At 41.6% G+C, this 22,419-nt stretch overlaps 1 protein-coding gene across 2 annotated transcripts in view; it reads right to left on the bottom strand.

Moving 5' to 3' along the window:
• Window positions 1–22,419, bottom strand: part of PARD3B (par-3 family cell polarity regulator beta) — a 621,722-nt gene that overhangs the window by 155,612 nt on the left and 443,691 nt on the right. Inside the window, exon 20 of one of the 2 annotated variants that reach the window (XM_072978451.2) lies at window positions 12,223–12,519. The exons of the other annotated variant lie outside the window; for it this stretch is intronic. Coding sequence (XP_072834552.2) covers window positions 12,223–12,519 — 297 coding nt within the window. The remainder of the gene's footprint in view (window positions 1–12,222; window positions 12,520–22,419) is intronic. 2 annotated transcript variants of the gene reach the window in all.

Consider the following 22,419-nt stretch of genomic DNA (forward strand, 5'->3'; position numbering starts at 1 on the left):
CGTGGAAACTCTATAGTAGTTGAAACCCTGTTGTTTAGCATAGTAACTCACACTAGAGTAGGCCTACTAAATCACTGTAAGTTCCATGGATTCAAATGGGCCTATTCCAGTTGCAACTCACTACAGTAAAACAAGTCACAACTAAAGTAAGCCCATTTGAATCCAGGAAACGTACAAAGGAATCAACTCACCAAATCCCTACTGATTCAGTGAGCCTATTCTAGATATAGTAAGCAACAGGATTTCATCCATTGCTAAAAGTCATCCATCAGCTCTATAAAATTGCTGCCTTAGTGGAGTGAAGAACAGCCAGAGTTGGTTTTCTGATTTGAATTAACACAGCTACCTGTGTTTTGGGGCTCCAGTTTGAGTTCTTCCTATAAGCCTGACTCTAGAGGCAGTGATAGTCTTTAAAATTTACCACCATACTGGTGGACCTACAGCAATGGTTCAAAGGGCAATTAATCACTTTTGCCATTCATAATCAACTAAATCTTACAGGCAATACCCTTTGACATTCTCTGCTCCTACATGAATTTTGGATCCTGGATTTACAATGGTTCCCATAGAAACAAAGGGTACAGTAGCAACATCTTTTTCAAATGCCTTCTTCCTAGGGCTCACCAATATACAGTATGCAGTTCCTAATGCAGGTTTGCACAGAAATTATCCAGTTGAAGAAATATTTCATGGAATGCAGAAATGAAGCTGTATTCATGTTGCCACTGAACATAATGACAGAAGGGCAAGTGTATTGATACTCAATAGCATATAAGGCAAAACGGAACCTCTACTTTTAGTGTCAGTCTGCTTAAGAACCCCAGAGACCAACAGCAAGGGATGCCTTCTGTTGCTTTTTGTCTTGGAAGCAGGATGCTGTTGGACTGGATGGACCACTTGTGTGTTCCAATGTGGTTCTTTCTAAGCTTTTAAAATACAAACCAGTTTGCATGCTTGTGGATATAAATGCAACAAGGTGTCTAAACACAGGTACATACACACACACACAGAGAGAGAGAGAGAGAGAGAGAGGGTTGTGTCCATGATAGATATTGCCTGGAGCATAAATAATGACTGCTTTTGTTACTTGCCTGGAGATACTGAGAATAACATCTGCTTCTTTTAAAAGCTTAGGCACAGAAGTGTATACAATGGTAGAATTATCATTCTCCTCACTTCTCCCTAAAATTAGACACAGTAACCAATCTAGGTGGCCTTTCTCTTAGCAATGCAGGATCCTGGGAGTGTATTGCAGCTGTTTCCAGCTCACTGTCATCTTAATCATCATTGTACGTGTCCTCCTCTTCCACTTCATGCATTAAGACTTTCCATCACTGTCTAACAAATCTTTTGCAGTAAGCAGCATGTAATAATTGCCAGGGGAGCCCTTGAGGTTGCTCCATAGTGACCTCACGCTTATGAGGTTACCTGGTCAACTGAAGTATTTATTTTGATATAGATGGGAGAACTAGGCCTGACATCCCTGCTTAATCATGCTAATCACTGCGAGAAAGAACTTGAGGTTGGAAATGGCTGGGGAAGATTTTCTGCTTCACTTCTCCATTAAACTGAGGGTTTACAGTCTTACCCATGACCACAAAGTCTTCATCACCACCACCTCCTGTTGAGAACAGAGATATATGGTTTTCAGTTTTCATGATTATCGTTTCTGTGCCACATAGCAGACTGGCTCAGAGGCAATTCAGGCTGCCAGGTAAAATGGATTTTGTTAAGTGATCAGCTCATTGCTTGGTAGGCTCGCTCTGCCATCGACAGGTACAATGTCAATGGGGTAAGAAGGCCTCAGTTGACATAGTAGATCTTTAATAGCTCTCTCATGCAATCAAGGTAGGAAATTATACAGTACAGTGATTGCAGTTGCCAGTTCATCCTGCAGTAAGCATGATTGGGAGGGGGGAAAAACCCACTAGCTCTTACACAATCAAGAACAAAGAGATCCACAGTATGGTCCCAAATGGTAGAGATAATCGGAATAAGCATATTGCAACAACAAAAGAGTAAACAAGTTCACAGCTGTATCCAGACTCAAATGGCTTTTCTAAGGTGCTGTACCTCTATGACTCAGCATGCCTTAAGTACAGTATGTGGTAAATCGAACGCTTGGGTGTTGTCTGGGAATGAGAACTTCCCATACAACCATGTTATTGTACCTCTGCATTTGTACACATATACACAAACACATGCACAGAGCCACTTTAGGTATCCCTCCCCCCCCCCATCTACCACTTCTGTTGCAGGGACACATTTTAGAAGCAGAGTTCATTGTTGTTTGAGGAAAATATGATTCTCTCCCTTAGCCTAATAAACTCTTTATTTGTAAACTGAATTTAGAGCAGAACAATAAATTAACCATTTTTAATTTATGTCATGCTATTGATTTATTATTAACATTTATGGCATTAAAGGTTTTCTGACATGAATGTATTAATTACAAACGCCCGTGCATTCTGGAAAGGTGAATTTTAAGGTTCAAGGGTAAAGAATGCTTTAAATTCCTCACTGGCAAGGACGAATATACTATGCAGCCTTCCTATACGTTCACTATGCAAGAGTTTAGCAGGCTCTCTTTTGAACAACTCTGACTATTTAATTAATCTTCAAGCCATTAACTATTCATTTAAAATGCCACTTACGAAATCTTCATTTTGCACATTATCAGCTGGTTTGCAAATAGCTATCCATGAGCAGAGGCGTAATGATCTCCTTCTCCCATTCTTACAGCTTACCAACCTTATAGTCAATTTTGCCTTCTTAATTACCCACATACATATTAGCATTCAAAATTAAATGGCAGGTTTAAAAAAAAATAATGTGTGCACGCACGCACACACACACACACACACACACACACACACACACACACACACAGAAAGTTAACATTGTTATCAGTGTGCTGCCTGTTAAAGGAACCACATCCTACATTAAAGGAATCATATCCTGCATCTTAAAAAGCAGAGACATCACCTTGCCAACAAAAGTCCGAATAGTCAAAGCTATGGTTTTTCCTGTCATGATGTATGGAAGTGAGAGCTGGACCATAAAGAAAACTGACCGCCGAAGAATTGATGCCTTTGAATTGTGGTGTCCTGGAGAGTCCCCTGGACTGCAAGGAGAACAAAACTATCAATTCTAAAGGAAATCAACCCTGAGTCCTCCCTGGAATGACAGATCCTGAAGCTGAGGCTCCAATACTTTGGCCATCTCATGACAAGAGAAGACTCATTGGAAAAGACCTTGATTTTGGGAAAGTGTGAAGGCAAAAGGAGAAGGGGACGACACAGGATGAGATGGCTGGACAGTGTTTGCGAAGCAACCACCATGAATTTGACACAACTCCGGGAGGCAGTGGAAGATAGGAGGGCCTGGCGTGCTCTGGTCCATGGGGTCACGAAGAGTCGGACACGACTAAACGACTAGACGAGACGATCCTACATCTGACTGAAGGACATTGTGGAATTTTGTTGACAGTGAAAATACAAAAAAAAGAGAGAAAATCCTGGGTGGAGGTTAAAATTGAGAAAATGCTTTGGTCATCTGTGAGGTTGGAAAAAACGTAACACTCACTCCTCCCTGGCTGAGCCAGAATTTACACCAAATTAAACTAAAGGAAGCTAATTTATGATTTGGCACAAAATACAGATTGACAAGCAATGCAAACGAAGAAACATGGCTCGGAGGGAGACTGCAAATCATAGTTTGGGTAACTATGCTCTAATGTGATGTCTGAATTAACAAACCTTCATGACGACCACTGGTCATTTCCAGATGTTCCTGACCTTTGAAATGGGAGTGCTTGGCTAGTGGAAAACAGAAGCAGTCAGTCACCACCAAACCATCCTTTTTAATCAATTCCAATTATTGTTTGGGATCAAAGCCATGCTTTGCTGAACCTATGATTCTGACCGATGTCCGAATCGAGCCACTGTATAGTGGCTACTGTTACTTGTTGCTTAGTGGTGGACATGCATAGTCCTGGTCCTACAAGTCCCACAGAGAACCTCATGGACACACTTTGACACAGCTTCTCTTCTTTGACATGGTCTTGTCTCCTATGACACTGGCACAACCCAGTGAGTAAACAGAGGCAACTGAATGCTATAGCAGGAGGTCACCCTGTGTTGTGAAGGTCAGGTGTGACTGAGATATAAGGCATTCATTACTTTCTATTCCATCCTCCTCAGCTCTTGCATGATGACATGAGAAAAATGGAGTGTATCAATGCTTGGGATTGGAAATCACTTTTATTGCCCTTCACAGAAATACAGTTGTCTCTGTTGTGGAAGTTCTATGTTAGGAGTATCACCTACCAGAGACACAAGGGCGCATACACATAGTCTCCAAGGTCTGTCCCCTCCTCCTCAGAGAACACGTTTATGACAACCAAAGTGGGGCATTTATTTCATGATTTTGGGAGTGGGATCCTGATAATCACACTAGGGCTCCATCATACGCAAAGCTGCACTGAGAGCGGGACTATAATGCACTTTGTCTAATCCCTAAAGGGAGAACACTATGATTTATCACAACCTTTGAACCACAGACTTGTTCCCATGGGCAGAACCTATTAATAAAGACAGGGCATACCCCACCACATTGCTATTCAGTATCATCTTCTTTTGCAGGGCCTTTAATATCAATACATTAACTCCATGGCAGGGGCAGCTATAGAAGATTTGGAGGGCTACACCCCCGCCCTTGGGCACAGGCCTTGTTGAGGTGGAGGGGCTTGCGTGCTTCAGTGAGGTTGAGAGCTATGCTGAAGGGTCTCCCAAGTCAGACAGGTCTCAGCTGAGAAGCCAGACCAACCGTCTTCACTAACCATCAATTATGATGAGAGGAAATAAAGAGAAATCCATACACGATAGAGTGGCAAATTTAGTGCACTGGTCATTATGCAGTACAGCGGTGCCTCGCTTAGCGATTGCCTCGTTTAACGATGTATTCGCTTAGTGATGAGGTTTTTGGAGCAATTTTGTGCTCTGTTTAGCAATGTTTCCTATGGGGAAATTTCGCATAGCGATGTTCGGGACCTTGCCTCGCTTAGCGATGACAGTTTAGGTCCCCCTGTTTCACTTAGCGATGTCCGTTTTCGCTATTTTTAAAGTGTCTTAAAATGTTCAAAAACTGTTTTAAATGCTTGGGATCGTTAGTGCACCTTGTAAAACCTTTGCAAACTTAATTTCGCTTTGTTCTGACTCTTTGTTAATTTTTGGTGAATCCCCCCCCCCCATTGGAATGCATTGAACTGTAGGTTTGACTGACCGACAGTTCAATGCATTTCAATGGGGGGGGGGAATTCACCAAAAATTAACGAAGAGTCAGAACAAAGTCAAATTAAGTTTGCAAAGGTTTTACAAGGTGCACTAACGATCCCTAGCATTTAAAACAGTTTTTGAACATTTTAAAACACTTTAAAAATAGCGAAAACGGACCTGTCAAAACCATTGAAATGCATTGAATAGGCTTCAATGAATTCCAATGGGGGAAACATTGTGTCGCTTAGCGATGTTTCCTATGGTGATTTTCACTTAAGGACGGTAATCCGTTCCCATTGGAATGGATTATCCGGTTTTCAATGCATTCCTATGGGAAATGGTATTTCACTTAGTGATGTTTTCCCATAGTGATTTTTTTTGGGAACCAATTAACATCGTTAAGCGAGGCACCACTGTATATACAGTGTTTTCCCGAAAATAAGACAGGGTCTTAATTTTTGCTTCAAAAATGCATTGTTTTTTTTCCCCAGGGGATTTTTTTCATATACAACCATCTACAATTATTCAAATACAGGCATGTCATCTTTTTCTGGTTGGTGCACAAGGGTGGAGGGCGGGGTTTCACTTAACTGAGGCTTATTTTGGGGGTAGAGTTTATATTACAAGCATCCTGAAAAATCATAATAAAGCTTATTTTCAGGTTAGGTCTTATTTTCGGGGAAACAGGGTATATACATGATGTTCACATGGTTTTTTTGGAGGCTGGCAAGTTATATATACCAAACACACTTCAATGGGCCCCATAGTCATCGGAGCTTTGGGAACAACATCAAGAAATTTCACATAGTATTAGAGGCAGTTGCAGATCTCAGAAATAACACCATCAGAGCAACAAAAATGGCAATATTAGGATCAGCATACATACTGCGACGATATTTAACTGATACTTAGGGTGTTTTTTTTGGTTAAAACTTGCATCTGTTATAGCAGGGGCCGTCAACCCCTGGTCTGTGGCCCGGTGTCGGTCTGTGGGCTTACCAGAACTGGGCTGTGGATACGGACCTCCACCCCCCTATACACATGCACAGGGGTGTGTGGCACACATGCATGGGGACATATTGCACCGATGGTGGGCGTGTCACACTCACACGGTGGGCGTGTCGTGCCTGCGGGGGGGTGTCACACGCACAGTGGGTGTGTCATGCCTGCAAATGTGTGTGTGTTGCGCTCGTCTGCATCCATGCTCACAAATCACACCCACCACACGAGGGCAGGGGTGCCCCCCTACGCATGAAGCTCGCTCCCCCCAGCTGGTCCACAGCCCCAAAAAGGTTAGGGACCGGTGTAACAGTTATAGAGAATACCAGTCAATGTTTCTGTAATTTTGATTGACCGTGCCTGGATTTTTGAACAACTACAAGTACTACATCAATGCTGTTAAGTCACTTCTTACTTATGGTGACCCTTTCCGGGGATTTCTAGATAGAGAGTACTTAAAAGTAGCATACTACTCCTTTCTGCTGGGCAGCTGTGGGGCTGGGGAACTTACGGGATTGGGCCTTGTATCCAAGGCCACACAGGCTGATTGTTCTCTTGGGACACATAGTGGGGAACTGAACACATAACCTAACTCACTGAGCTATCCAGGCAGCACCTAGATGAAGCACATTCACCCCTAAAAGGACTGAACAAAGATAACTGTGTGCAAATCTGCCTAAAAACACATATGGAATAGGCAGAGGCCAAGGTTTGTATCTGTCAAGATTGCTGGAGAGTCATGCTGTAGGCATTCAGTAGTAAGGATTAATACTACATAGCCAAACAAATAGTTTTAACAGTTATACTAAAGATTCTTTCTTGCCTTTTGAAGAACAGAGAGGTTCCTAATTATTGGGTTAGTTTCGAGATAAATAAAAAGTAGGGCATAAAAATAGGACACTTTGTATGGGGAATCGTAGCTCGCTGTGTATCAGTATTAAGTACTGTATACTGATCAAGCTACAGAAATCTTCTCTTATGAGCAGCCTCAGAACCTTACAAAATGATTAAAGGGATGGTAATACATTCTTCATAAGGGAAAAAAAAAGTGATTGCTCAGGTTCAGTGCCTGAGTTTTAATTCAATTCTCCGTGGGAAAGGCCTGTAACTGCCATTCCAACACCAAGATGAGATAATCGAAGTTCCTGTTGGTGGGGCACTAGAGGAGGCAAACCATTTAAATTCTTTCTCAAGTCCTCACACTGTGTGTCACCGTTTGTGAGTCAGAGGTGGGAAAATACACATTAACTTGAAAAAAAATTAAACGTAAAAGAAATAGGAAGAATAAATTGAGACTGAGAACAAAGAATGGGGAAACCAGAGATGCAAACTGTGACCCAGTTTGCCCTTGCATACTAGATGAAAAAGGGCTAAATAAAGAAATAATACAGTGGGGTCTCGACTTACGAACTTAATTGGTATTGGAAGGCAGTTCTCAGGTCGAAAAGTTCTTAAGTCGAATCTGCATTTCCCATAGGAATGCATTGAAAACCATTTAATCCGTATCTGCTCTTTTCATCCATAGAAACTAATGGGAAGCTGCTATTCTGCCTTCTGCCACTAGAGGGGGATAATTTTTTTCTTTTTTCCTTTTGACCTAAGATGACTTAGCTTTAAAAAAAGGAAAAAAAGAGTTCGTAACTCAAATCTAAGTTCGTAAGTCGAGTCCATATATTCCTATGAGAGCGGTTCGTAAATCGAAACGTTCGTATGTCGAGCCGTTCGTAAGTCGAGACCCCACTGTAATAAAAATAATAAATTTCTAAGCATAAACACATAAAAATGTATAATGAATAGTAAAGTTTCTTTTGGTTCCAGGGAGAACTGGCATATTTGTGGATCTGATCTTTGGACAACCTATAAAATAACAGCAAGTAAAATAACTACTATAGCAGTTATTTTATTGTTAATAATTGCCTTGTTATTGCAAGCAGAAGCATTACAATAGATTGTTTGTGTCTTGTGAACAATCTGCTTGTCCTTTCCTGTTTTCCTGGTGTATGTATTTAGCTTCACAAAGGGAAAAAACACTGCAGAGACTTTACATAAATCTGGGAAACTGAACCACCACCACCTGCTTTTGTCCAGCTTTGAGCACATCATGAGAAGGCATAATTCTCAAGAAAAGACAATAATGCTGGGAAAGGTAGAAGGCAGGAGGAAAAGAGGAAGAGCAAATACGAGATGGACAGGCTCTCTAAAGGAATTCACAGACTTGAGGCTACAAGAGCTGAGAAGAGCAGTTGAGGACAAAACATTTTGGAGATCAATCAGTCAAAGGGTTGCCGTAAGTCAGAGGCTATTAGATGGCACACAACAACAACAACAGCAGCAGCAGCAGCAACAACAGCAACAGTTTAATCTTCATAAAAGTGAAATTATTTTGTTTTGTTTAATGAAATATCTTCACTTCCCCTTTTTATCACGATTTGAGGGACAAAGTACATTTCATAGCAGACCTTCTGAGAAAATATCAACACAAAACAGACCACTAAATCACCCACTGTGGTGGCTATTTTCATCCACAGGCAATGGTTTTTCCATTATACTATGGATCTTGTCAGTCCAATAGTGTATTTGTATGAAGGAAATGTTTCAGTCCATGCATATATCAAAGTTTACGCAGAGCCACCACAGATGAATTTTAGCCAGGCCTACACATAGCAGCTTTTACATGTGCAGCTACCATTGCTATATAATTGGAAAGTTATCCATGTGTGTTGCCTATGTTTTAATTCTCCTGGAAAAGAAGAGAAAGCTTCCTCTCTAGTCATCATTTCCAAAGGAATCATTTGTTGAGAATTTTACTGTTCACTACAAACACATATCTTCATAAAGCTCCATCAGATGCTAAATACATCTCAGCTACGAGGTAGTGGTACCGACCCAGCAAGGTGGATTAGACATGTGAAATCAGACAGCACAGGGCAGCCGTGTGGTCAACACGAAACAATATACAAATGCAAAAATAGGCAATACCTTTACAGACCACTAAAAAAATCATTGTACAATAATCAAGCTTTCATGGATTAAAACACCGCTTGATCAGGTTTATGCCAGTGTGAAAAACTGCTTAAAGCCAAAATGACATGGCGAGATGCACATTGTGTTAGTCTTGTCAAATGACATATGGGCAATCAACTGCCAAAAATAAAACTAATATTTCTTTTTTCAACTTCTCCTGAATCTACTACAAGACTCCATGAAAATACCTCTGCTTTGCTTGGGCTACATAGGACAACCAGTGTAGTGATGTGGATAGAATGACAGATTATGATTCAGAAGATCTGGATTAGAGTCTCCATTCAGCTATGGAAGCTCACTGGGGAAGTGGAATTGGTAGAAGCACTTCTTAAATATCTCATTTACTTTGAATGCCCTGATAGAGTCCCTATAAGTTGGTTCCAGCTTGCCAGAACAAGTTGAACTCTTATCAAAGAAGCTGCCCAAATGAAAGGTCTGGCTCTCTGTTATTTATTTAATTGAAATGTAATATCTGCTTTCTCTCAAATCAAATATACCCTCCCACCCACCCAAAATGTTATCTTGTTAGACAAGAACCCTAAAGTCTACCATATGGCCATGAGAGAGAGAAAGATAATGGCTTGATCTAACACTCCATGTTGACGAAAGAAAGGAAGCCACAATGGTTGGTGATAAACAAATTTGGGGAATTAGCTCTGTAAGAACAGGTCTACTCCAGGTGGTCCTGTTCCAACATAAGGTGGTATACACCATATGTCTATAGGAAGAACAAAAAAAGTTCTTGCAGAATCCTCGTCCCCTTTAACCATACTACAGTGGACCCTTGACTTACAGACGGCTTGACTTACAGACTTTTTGAGTTACAGACTTCTCTGGCCGCAAAATTTAGGTTTGACTTGCAGCCTGAGAATTGAGTTAGAGACCAGAAAAAAAACAAAATGGAACAAAAACGGCCTGTTACGGGATTAATCGGTTTTCAATGCACTGTATGTCAATGGAGACTTAACCTACAGACTTTTTGACTTGAGAACCGCCTTCCAATACGGATTAAGTTCTCAAGTCAAGACCCCACTGTAGGCAAGAAGAAGAAATTGGAATATGCCCTATAGAATTAAGTGAATGGGCTGACAACCAAATTATCATTCCTGAATCATAGAAGGTTCAATAGCAAACTCTTCTCACTTACTCTCCTATTGCCCTTGTCTAAGGATCTCTCCTGCTTGGACTTTTACACACTGTCTTCCAGAAGTGTGATGATTGCAAGGGAATGCAATTTCCTTGTATTCCCAAAGGTTAGCTTTCAGACTCGTAGGAGGTGGCTCTGCAACTGTGCCCGAGAATGTGTTTTTTCCTTTCTAGCCCACACAGGAATTTTTTTTCTGTACTATATTTCCTTAACATTTATCAAGTAGGACATTTGACAGCAAGGATTAAAAATGGCTCCTTCCTCCCTGCTTGGTTATTGGAAAGACCCTGCAAGGTAATCTGTCTTGTGAAGATACACTTTACGGTGTGCATAAAAGTGCCACAATTCTCCGTCTTTCTCCGACTTAACTGAAAGTGCATCATATCACACAGCAGGGGAAATGTAAAATGTATGCATACCTAGTAAATCACAGCATGAGCAACAAGCTTTGGGAGCAAATGGGTGATCATGGCACCCAACATACAAGATTTCCAGGCTGTACAACAAGGTCTGTGCTGTGCTGACAGAAGACTGGGCAAAGCAAAGTCATAAGGCCTCAAGGAGCTCCACCCCACACCCCAACGTTGTTTCTGTGCCCGCTGCCTCCCTTTATCTCCCACTTTTTCTTAGCAAGCTAAAATGTGAATTGTGACTCTTAGAAGCCACCAGAAGTGGTGATTCCTCTTTCAAACAGGTCAAAGAGACTCCACTCTGCACCACTTTTTACCTCAAAATACAACGTCTGAAAAGTGGAGGTGTGCCTCTACCTGCAAGATATGGTTTCTGTTTTCAGCTACAAATGCAGAGTAAAGGTATTGCTTCATTTTAAGCAACTATATAAAGTCTTGATCCTTCAGAATCACTCATCCCTTATGAGTAAAATTATAGAGAGGGGAAGCAAAATGGGTAACTAAGAGCGTTTTTCATGTTGGGGGAAAATGATTTAGGACTGAAAGAACCTGAACTCTAGGTTCAGGCTCACAACTCTGAACACATCTGTTGGTTTATTTGTCAGTCATGCCATAATCCTTATAACAATGTCATAACATCTGTTTATGATGACAGTGGTGCATGCACTGGTAGGCCCTGTCCAAAGCATTGATATGATGTTGCTATGAAATGCTAGCAGCAGGTCACTTGATTAAGGGGGATGCTCTTAAAAATATAATAATACATTTGTTACATGGTTGTTACATGCTGTCAAGTCATAACCAAATTATAGGGACCCAAACGGGGCTTTCAAAGTAAGTGAGAAATTCCAGGAGTGCTTTTACCAATTCCACTCCCCCAGTGGGTTTCCATGGCTGAGCAAGAATTCAAACCCTGCCCTCCAGAATCCTAGTCCATGACTCTATCCACTACACCACACTGGGTATCTGCACTTGCTATGACACATTGTGTTGCTTAGAAGTATTTCTACATGAAGGAAATCAACCCTGAGTGCTCACTGGAAGGACAGCTCCAGAAGCTGAGGCTCCAATACTTTGGCCATCTCATGAGAAGAGAAGACTCCCTGGAAAAGACCCTGATGTTAGGAAAGTGTGAAGGCAAGAAGAGAAGGGGATGACAGAGGACAAGATGGTTGGGCAGTGTCATCGAAGCAACCAGCATGAATTTGACCCCATTCCGGGAGGCAGTGGAAGACAGGAGGGCCTGGCATGCTCTGGTCCATGGGGTCATGAAGAATCGGACACGACTTAATGAAACAACAACAAATTTTGGAAACAACAGCAAATTTCTACATGCATTAAGCAGATTCCATGATACAAGCTTTACCTCTCAGCTGGAGCATGCTGATGGGAGGGCTTGTTTATCCTTGCATACAATCCTTCTAAGTGGTCCCTGTCCACAGGAGCTGGAGGGCTGTCACACCCAAACGTGTCTGGAACAGGCGGAGAAGATGGCCTGTAAGAGCTGGCAACTGGATACATTTCTCGGAAGTGATTAACACGTGCATAATTTGGGTCCATCTCGTCATCATCAATATCAGGTGGGGGACCCAGAGGGCCCGTGGAATACTCAACAAACCCCCGGATCTGCTTCTGCCGTAACTCCTGATGCTTTGCGCCAATCCTAGAGGCAAAACATGAGTTGTATAAGACACCTCTTTCAACATTCTGCACAGTGAATTGAACCAACTTTAAAGAAGAGTAATAACTAGTTGTATTACTGTGTTTCCCCGAAAATAAGACAGGGTCTTATATTAATTTTTGCTTCAAAAAACACATTAGGGCATATTTTCAGGGGATGTTTTATTTTATAGTCATGTCATCTTCTGGTTGCTGCACAATGGTGGAGGGTGGGGTTTCACTTAATTGGGGCTTCTTTTTTGGGGTAGGGCTTATATTACAAGCATCCTGAAAAATCCTATTAGGGCTTATTTTCAGATTAGGTCTTATTTTCGGAGAAACGGTAAATAACAAACAACTGACACAGGTAACACAAATGCCAGCTAAAATCTGAGGAGACACTTGATGCTTTCTAATCATGCTCCAGTGCTAAACAGAACATATCAAGCAAGCTTGTCATTCACAAATTCACCACATTTCACAGTAGAAAAACACCTAGTCCCCATCCAATTATTTGCAAAACTTTGGCTCATGTTGCCATACATAGCCATACTTGCACAAACATGCATTACTGAAGATTATAAAAAATGAATCTCTGCAGCAGGTCCATATTTCATCATAGATGCCTATTAAAATTACCATATGTTCTGAATTTGAACTGAATTTTTTAACCCGTGCCACCTTCTCTAAATCCTTCCCCAAACCAAGGTTTTCCAAAATACACCAACAGATTCCTCTGTGAGAAATGCAATCATCATATGGAAACATGAACTGCAGAATTAACTTGGTTCCCTGAAAAAGCCAACAACCAGAAGCAATTTCCTGGTGTTTTCTGTGTTCCCCACCCTACTTAAGTGGGGGACGTCATACCTCTTTATATAGAGGCTAGGGACAGAGTAAGAGAGGGGAAAAATGAATAGAAGCCTGACAAAGATGAATTGGTACATATAAGTGAATTAAAGACTATTACTGGCAGTATTCCACTGTGATAAAGCTTTAAGAGGTATTACAAAAAGCTGTGGCTAATCAGTGCCATGGTGTAATCTGTTGGGAATAGGAATGGTAAAAACACACCCAGATATAATTTCAAAGCAGGCCAGATTCAGATGATTCAACATTTGCTTTGCAACTGAAAACTTTAAACAAGGCACTATTAATAATATGAAACTTAAATGTTCATCTGCTTCACTCCATAATTAAAGCAAGGGAAAAAGATCACAGCAGCAAGATGAGCCTAGTATAGAGGAAGCAGAGAATGAAAAGCAAGAGAGGGATTAAAGCACTGGAAAGCTGCCAATTAAAAAGCCAGGATTTACCCACCATTATTGAAGTCAGAAGAGGTTCCTGGAAGCAAATAGGTATAAGGGATGTACAGAAAAGGATGATAAGAGAATAATAAAGGTTGTTAAACCATCAGATTTTTGTAGCCAAATAAATAAATAAGTAAATAACTACGAGTAAAGTAGCAGCTGGATGACAAATTAGAACAAAAATGGATTTCGGGGAAAAGGGAAGGAAAATGACTACAGTAAAAAAAGATGTTCAAAGAAAATGAACTGAAACAGAAATAAATGAAGACAAAGGTCAAACAACACTTGCAACCAGTAGACGTACAACAGGATTTACTAAATTATAATTATATTTTTTAATTATTATAATTATAATTATTATAAGGAAGGATCTTTCACTAACAATGCATGTGAAGTTAGAGGGCTGAAGGAAATCTTCCAATCAATCAAGCAAAGTTATTTTGCAGGCCATATACTATAACGCTATATATACATATCTCAGGGGACAGTATAACAAAAAGCTTTGCTTGGCTATTCAGTATACAGCAGTGGTTCTTAACCTTTGTTACTCAGGTGTTTTTGAACTTCAACTCCCAGAAACTTCAGCCAGCAGAGCTGATGGTGAAGACTTCTGGGGCAGTCCAAAAACATCTGAGTAACAAAGGTTAAGAACCAGTGGTATACAGTGTACATTGGTGGGTAACCTGGCTTTATTGCCTATCATGTGGATGGCTGGACTACACACTGGCATGAGAGATAATAATTTCATTGCTAGATGCTGGGAAAATGGAGGCAATGTGTGACTGTCCCATGAAGAGGCCCACAAAGTATGGAGTGGCTTATTAAACAAACACCATTATTTGTGGTTGCTGCTGATCCTGTCCTTCAAAGTTCTTGGCACACAGAGAAGCTCACTGGAAGAACGTAGGAGATCCTATTGTGCATAGAACTTCTGGACACCAAGGAGGGCTTGGGTTGCTTCTGACATGAGAGACTTCAGGGCAAAGGGGAACTCCAGAGCAGGAAGGCAGAACATCTGCCTGCACCAGAGCTCAATGTGATACGAGAAGCTGATCTTGACTTTACTGATATTTGCACTTCAGTACCTAGAAAGACTCCCGCCAACCTAGTGGTTCGAAAGCATGCAAATGCGAGTAGATAAATAGGGACCACCTCGGCGGGAAGGTAACAGCATTCCGTGTCTAAGTCGCACTGGCCATGTGACCACGGAAGATTGTCTTCGGACAAACACTGGCTCTATGGCTTGGAAATGGGGATAAGCACCGCCCCCTAGGGTCGAACACGACTGGACAAAAATTGTCAAGGGGAACCTTTACCTTTACCTAGAGAGACAGCCAATCAATTCTAGTTGGGCTGTTTATGAATATCTAAAGGTGATATATTACAGAGGGGACTCACAATGTAAACAAATAGTTATATCACAAGAGTCTCTAGGCAGTACAGGTACCAAAAGTCACACAACGACATCCCACACTTATTATGCAGACAAACTAGTTTGGAGGATGGAGTAAGGGGGCAGGGGTAGTGGCCAAGTGTCCTGTCTTTAAGAGAACATTATTCTATTCAGAGGAAAGTGAGCAAACAACCATTTAATGTCTGGCAGCTGCTTCTCCCAAGCCCAGTTTAAACATGAAGAACCAAATGAAGTAAGAAAGGCAGGGCACTTGAAATTGCTCACCAAAAGTTAGGACTGTGGATGACAAAGTCCTGCTCTTCCCCATTATGGCAAGAAGTATTTCTAAATTTTCTCCTATGCATACACATCTATACATTTTTTTAAAAAACTGCTGTGTCTTCATTGGCCTCTTGTTTGGTTAAAAGGTAGTGAAAAGAAGTTTGGTGTGGGTTGCAAGGACTACATAGTATCTTTTTGGGTCCTCTATCACAGTGTTCCCCAACCTTGGGCCTCCAGATGTTCTTGGACCAACTCCCAGAAACCCTGGTCATCAGAGGTGGCTCTTGGACTACAACATCTGGGAGTTGTAGTCCAAGAACATCTGGAGGCCCAAGGTTGGAGACCACTGCTCTATCAGGTTTGAACCAAGCTACTGAATCTACAAAGGCAAGAGTAGGTGCTATCTGTCTTACCACCACTCAAAGCCACAAACAAATTTGAGATTTCACCTCACTGGGCCTTTATCAGGCAGGGCACCACCTCTCATTGGATGGTGCGAGGGACGGGGGGAGGGGGAAATACAAGAATTCCAAAAATCACGGTTAAATGCCTATGCCAATTTCAAAATCAGGGCTTCCAAGTCAAGCCAGGAGTGCTGTTTTTTAATTACACCTCTGGCCATCTTGACTGAGCTGTCCCAAAATCACCAGAAAGAAGACTGCCACTTTGTAGCCCTCATTTTGAAACTGGCACAGCCATCTACAATTTCTGGAACACTTGAATTTTTATTGCACCATCCAAAGTTAAGTAGTACTGCTCTCGATGAAGACCCATATGGGTTGAAAGGTAGCCTTCGTTCATGATCTTTATCTGAGGTGTAGTCTTGCTTTTCTACCACGCACCAGGGCTACACAGCTTTTCCCACCTTTGTTGGGCTATTTCCAAATCTAGTTCAACCTTAAGATTTCTAACCAAGAAGCTGGTTTGGCCACAAGCACAGTTGGGGCTGGGGTGGGTGGCGAAGCTGAACTGGAAGCACATGGTCTATCAACAGTCCTTTAAATGATAATTAATGGAGTTCCCTTAGTTATTCCACCATGCAGGATACTTAGGAAGCGAGCTCCAAGACTGGGGTGGGGGTGGGTGGGGGTGGGTGGGTGGGTGTAGAGAGACATTCTTCAGATGCAAGTAATCCCAAGAAATTTGAAAGAGCTGTAAACAAGCAAAAGTGGGTTTGAACAGAAGCTTTTAGGTTAGATAAAAGTAAAGACTGAGTATATCTTTTTCTTTTTAATTCTGTAATGTGACAAGCCCTAGCATACAAGCAATTAGTGAATAGATTTTTTAAAAAAATGTAAAAGGCTTAATCCTCCAAGGGTTGCTGAAGGAAAGATGAAAGAAAGATCTCACAACAAAGAGGAGAGACCACCCTGCCCATTCAGTTTCTGGATGGAACAAGAAAAAGTGTGTGTGCATGAAGGCATGCTCAGTAGTCCCATCCTGAGCCTGAATTATTTCATGCTCGTCCCTCTCTTTCTTTCCACCTTAATATACATTCAGTTCGTACCACTGTTAAAAACCCGTTAGTCCCACCCAGTCTGGTCTCTCTCTCTCTTCCTTCCCTGCCCACCTTTTTAGTATGTGTGCGTTTGTCCATTTTTTTAAATCACAAAAATAGATGTATCCCATCTAATTATCTAAGCTGGGGAATATTAAGATCCATGTAAAATGTTTGCAGTTCCAACTGCTTTAGAGATCTTTCAGGGCAAACATTTTCATGTTTATTTATCACATGCGTATATACAGTATCTGAAAAGTTATAATCTGATCAGTGTTTATCAACAAAAACAGTCCTTCCTTTGAGAGTGCAATTTATAGATCCTGCTGTCAGGGAATGCCTCCCACATGGCAACAACTAAAACGTCAACTGCAAATAAGGGTGCAAACATCAATAAAGACAGGGATTCAGGCATGGGGGTGGATGAGAAAGACAACAGAATTGATGCAGTGTCTCACTGTTTCTTTTCTACATGGAGTGCTTTTAAGAGAAATGATCACACAGAAAGTTCAGTACTTTAGATACCTCACTATGGGGTTTCTGTTTAGAGATGCAGATAAAGGCCCTTATGTTTGGCTTGGTTAAAAATCACATGAGTCTGTTCATTAGCAACTGTTTCTGAAGGCTTCTTTTTTGCCATCAAACATCTGTTGAATAACTGAAGGAGTAGAAACGATTGCAGTAATATCTGCATTCCGAAGGTCTCAAAGATACACCTTCCTATGGTTCCCACTGACATAACTTCACCGGCACCAGAAGAGTAAGAATTTCACTCATTAACTTTACACAGACTACTTACACAGGCTCCTGGTTGGAGGGACTCCTTAATGTGGTTGGGGGTTTGAGGGTGGCAGCAAGATGAGAGTAGTGTTACCAGGAGGCTAGACTCTGTTACAAATCTGGACTCCTAGGAGGGTCACCCAAGGCAGAATGTTTAATGCTGAGACATTATCATCAAGTGAGGGGTTCTGGGCACCTTAAGCAGCTGACGCCATTTCGTGTGAAACATCTTAAGAAATGTGGCATCCTACTGATACAGAAATAAAGAATCATTACTATTGACAGGTTTATCTTCCCCCTGATTGGCTTGCACTACCATCTTTCCGGAGGATTAATATAATAAGAGCTCTTGCCTGACAACCTTATTTACTCACTGGAACTGAACAAACAGAGCAGAGGAAGAAGACGACAAAGAAGAATTCTGTGCATTTGCTCTGCAGTTACACAACTGTGCTTACTGAGGGTCTTATATGTCAGACAGTCCAGTGCATGATTTTTGCAGTTTATACTCCTGAGTACCACTGAAGCTGTCAATTTTACACAGTCAAGCACTGTTGCACTAGAGATTCCTCCACAGGACTCCAAATGAACTATTCTAGGAATGTGCACGAGCTTCAAAATTCAGATTTGGAATTAAAAATGACACTCCTTAAGATTTGCAATTCTAAAAACTTGGAATTTCTAGATACAGTGGTGCCTCGACTTTCGAACGCCCCTACCTACAAACATTTTGGCTTATGAACAGCTCTGGTTGCAAACTTTTGCTGCCACTTGCGAACGGAGCTTCCACTTGCGAATGAAAAAAGGCAAGGGAAAAAGGCAGGAAATTCAAAACGTTGGTGGCGAAGAGGCTACTTTTTTGTAGTTCTCTTTTGCCCCAACGGTTAGGAAAACGAATGCAGCGGCGGGGGGTGGCGGCAGTGGGGACCCTGCGCCGGGAGGCTGAGCCCAGCCTGGATGGTCCGGCTCAGCCTCCCGGCGCTGGGTCCATCCCTGCTGCTCTCCTCCGGAGGCCTGCGCATGCTTGGCCACCTCCTTACAGTGCATGCGCTCAGCAAGGTGAGCATCTGTTGCACATTGTGGAAAATGCTTCCAGATTACTGACTTCTTGGGAGTTCCAGTTTTTGCCTGCATGTTCCTAACACGGATTGCTAACCTGTCATCACTGCTCATTCTGGCAAGTGTAGCTGCAGGGCAGAGGTGGTTTCAGTGTCACCTGCTTCTGAAAGAGTGTCACATAGCAGTATCACATGCTGCTTTGCACGGGAGAAATTTGATGGGAATTGGGGCTGGGGGGTAAGCCCTTCCTTGAATAAGATGGAGTTGCTTGGTGTGGATATGCAAAGCAATGTCTGGTGCTCTTCACCAATCTCCTTCCCAGCCACAAAAGCTGACAGAGCCTGTTTGAGTGCTGATGTCTTCCTTGTACTTCTCTGGCACATTGGCTCTTGGGGAGAAAAGTGCCTTCTTCGCCATCTTTTCTGGCCCCTTGCCCTGGCTGGACTGCACAAAGACATCACAGGGATGTGTCTGAGGTTCACTCCTATCTGTCCCACCTGGAATGCGAATGTATATCCCTGAACTGTTTCCTATCCACATGCCTATTGTTGTTGTTTAGTCGTTTAGTCGTGTCCGACTCTTCGTGACCCCATGCCTATTACTAAGCAGTTTTTCTCTTCTTTTACTTTGTGGAACAGCTATTCAACATTTTTTTTACTTTAGACGTGCACCACTGACAGAAGTAAGACTATTCCAGGAGCGACTGCAAAAACTGTAACTCTGAAGGAAAAAAAAATACAAAAATCCCATGCATTTTTAGCTTAGAAATGGGGGTTTTATTCAGAGAACTCAAGTTGTTATTTGAGAACAACAAGCTGTTTAGGATGATGGCTCAATATACATCGCTTGAAGAAAATAGCTTGGAAAGGTCATGGGGTACTTTACCAATATGAAGCATGTCAGATTAGACGTTGCAGCTTTCTACAATTACACGATATTGGACTTCAGGTGAATGTACATACCACACATTTAAAGGGCTGTGATGAAGCCTTACACACCACTAGGGTTTCTTGTCTCTCATGCTCCTTTGAGAGCCTACTGTTTTGCTTTCCTTCAGCAGGAGTTCATACCTAAGGCAAGATCTACACATTCACTTTAAACCTTCTTCAATCAGCAATCACAGCTGCTGTTTCACATGATGTTTCCCCACTCTGGATTAAAATGGCTATGGTTCATTTTTTCCCTTCTCCACTGCAGTCAGGTCTGGTTTTTTGTATGTTTTACCCTATATTAACTTATCTTCACTGCCAAGTCTCTTAATCCATTTTGATGTGGCATTTTTCTAACATGTAAATCCAGCCTAAATGCTATTATATAGCAAATGCATTCAAATGTCTGATTTACTCATTAAGATTTGAATATTGGTACTAGTCAAATACATTGGCCTGAATCCTTTTGCCTTGTTACGCTGGCATAACACAAAAATCACAATGTTTGGAGTGAAATTGCATTAAGTTATCATCATGGACATTACCTGTTGCATTCTGAATTGTAAATGTACAAGTGATCATGTCTACGTTGATTTCTTAATTTTGAGCAATTTGCCTCTAAAAGTCAACACTGTTTGTGTAACTACACAAGAGATTTCAATCATTAATTAATTTCTCCAGGTGCTGCTAAGGGAAAATATATTGGCTTGAACTGCTGATTTGTTAATGTCATTTTAGAATAAAACAGAGTATTCTTTAAGTCATAAGCAAGACCCTATGACTATGCAATTATTCAAAAAAGCACAAAGATGTTCCGAATTACAAAACTGGATACAGAATTCTGAAAATCTCAGGTTTCATTCAGAAGAAAGAAATAATTAAGTTTCTACTTGCAAATAAATGTTTGAAAGTATGGAATGCTGAAAACTCAGCCATCACTGCTTGCTGATGAAACATGCACTGTGTAGAGTATTTACCTGATTCTGTTAGTACAGAATAAAAACACCACAGAGGCACCAATGAGATAAGAATGGGCTGCATGCCACTTACTGGCTAAAATCATATTGCTCATCTTAGTATATAGCACTACAGTAGATCCATTGACTCAGTGTGGATTTAGTGAGTAAACTCCTCTGTAAGATTCATTGATTCAAATGGGTCTACTCTAACTGTGATTTACTTTGGCACAGTAGGTTGCAGTTAGCGTAGGTGCATTTGAATCAATGGAAATTACATAGGGGTTGACTCACCAAATTCCCATAGATTTGTTTCAATAGTGAAATTTACTACACCAAGCAACAGAATTTTGGCCATCAATATTCAAATTTTGACAGCAGAGGATGATCAATATGGGTTCCAACATTATCAAGTATATAATTAGTTACAACATGATCTTTTAAAACACTGGTTCTTAACCTTGGGTTACTCAGGAGTTTTGGACTGCAACTCCCAGAAGCCTTCACCACCAGCTGTCCTGACTGGGGTTTCTGGGAGTTGCACTTCAAAAGCATCCGAGTAACAAAGGTTAAGAACCACTGTTTTAAAAAAGCATGTTGATGGCAGTCACAAACACTTACCTGAGGAAAGTTTCAAACAATCTGTTTTCCACTGATACACATATGTGTGTGTGATATTAGAGAGACATATAGATTCGAAGATTATGGGCTTCATAAAGAACTCCTCTTTGCACCTGGGAGATTGTACTGCTGGTCACTAAATGTCTAAGAACATCCTATCAGAGTACAGGTTGCTGTCCTCTGAAGATGCTGGCCACAGAGACTGGCGAAACGTCAGGAAGAACAACCTTCAGAACATGGCCAAAGAGCCCGAAAAACCCAGAACAACTATTAGATTCCGGCTGTGAAAGCCTTTGTGAATATAAACATCCTATTTGGCAGGATGTTTGAAAGAGTGGCATAGGTTCAACTCCAGATGCTTTTACAATCTGCATTGCAACTTTTGGGTGACCTGATGAACATCTCTAATGGGCAAGGACAGGAGATAAAGGTAAAGGTTCCCCTTGACATTTTCAGTCCAATCGTGTCCGACTTTAGGGGCAGTGCTCATCCCCTTTTCAAGCCGTAGAGCCAGCGTTTGTCCGAAAACAGTTTTCGTTGTCACGTGACCAGCGTGACTAGGGAACACCGTTTTACCTTCTCACTGAGATGGTACCTATTTATCTACTCGCATTTACATGCTTTCGAACTGCTAGGCTGGCGAAGAGCTGGGATGAAGTGACGGGAGCTCATTCCGTCGTGTGGATTCGATCTTATGACTGCTGGTCTTCTGACCCTGCAGCACAGGCTTCTGCAGTTTAGCCCACAGCGCCATGAAGTCCCTTTTAAGGACAGGAGAATATACCCTTAAAAATGATCTCACTGGCTTCTGATATCATTTGTTTTCATAGAAGTCCACTGGCTTTCGATGCCATCAACACCTTAGTACAGTGGTGCCTCGCATAACAAGCGCACCGTTTAACGACGAATCCGCATAGCGATCTATTTTTTGGGATCGCTAATGCGATCGCATTGCGATGTTTTCATAGCCTAAACATTGCATTGCGATGATCGGTAAGCGTTTCGCTTACCGATCTTCGCATTGCGATGTTTGCGGAACAGCTGATTGGCGGTTCCAAAATGGCCGCCGGGTGCCC

The sequence above is a fragment of the Pogona vitticeps genome, chromosome 1 (assembly GCF_051106095.1).
Source record: "Pogona vitticeps strain Pit_001003342236 chromosome 1, PviZW2.1, whole genome shotgun sequence".
Lineage (NCBI taxonomy): Eukaryota > Metazoa > Chordata > Lepidosauria > Squamata > Agamidae > Pogona > Pogona vitticeps.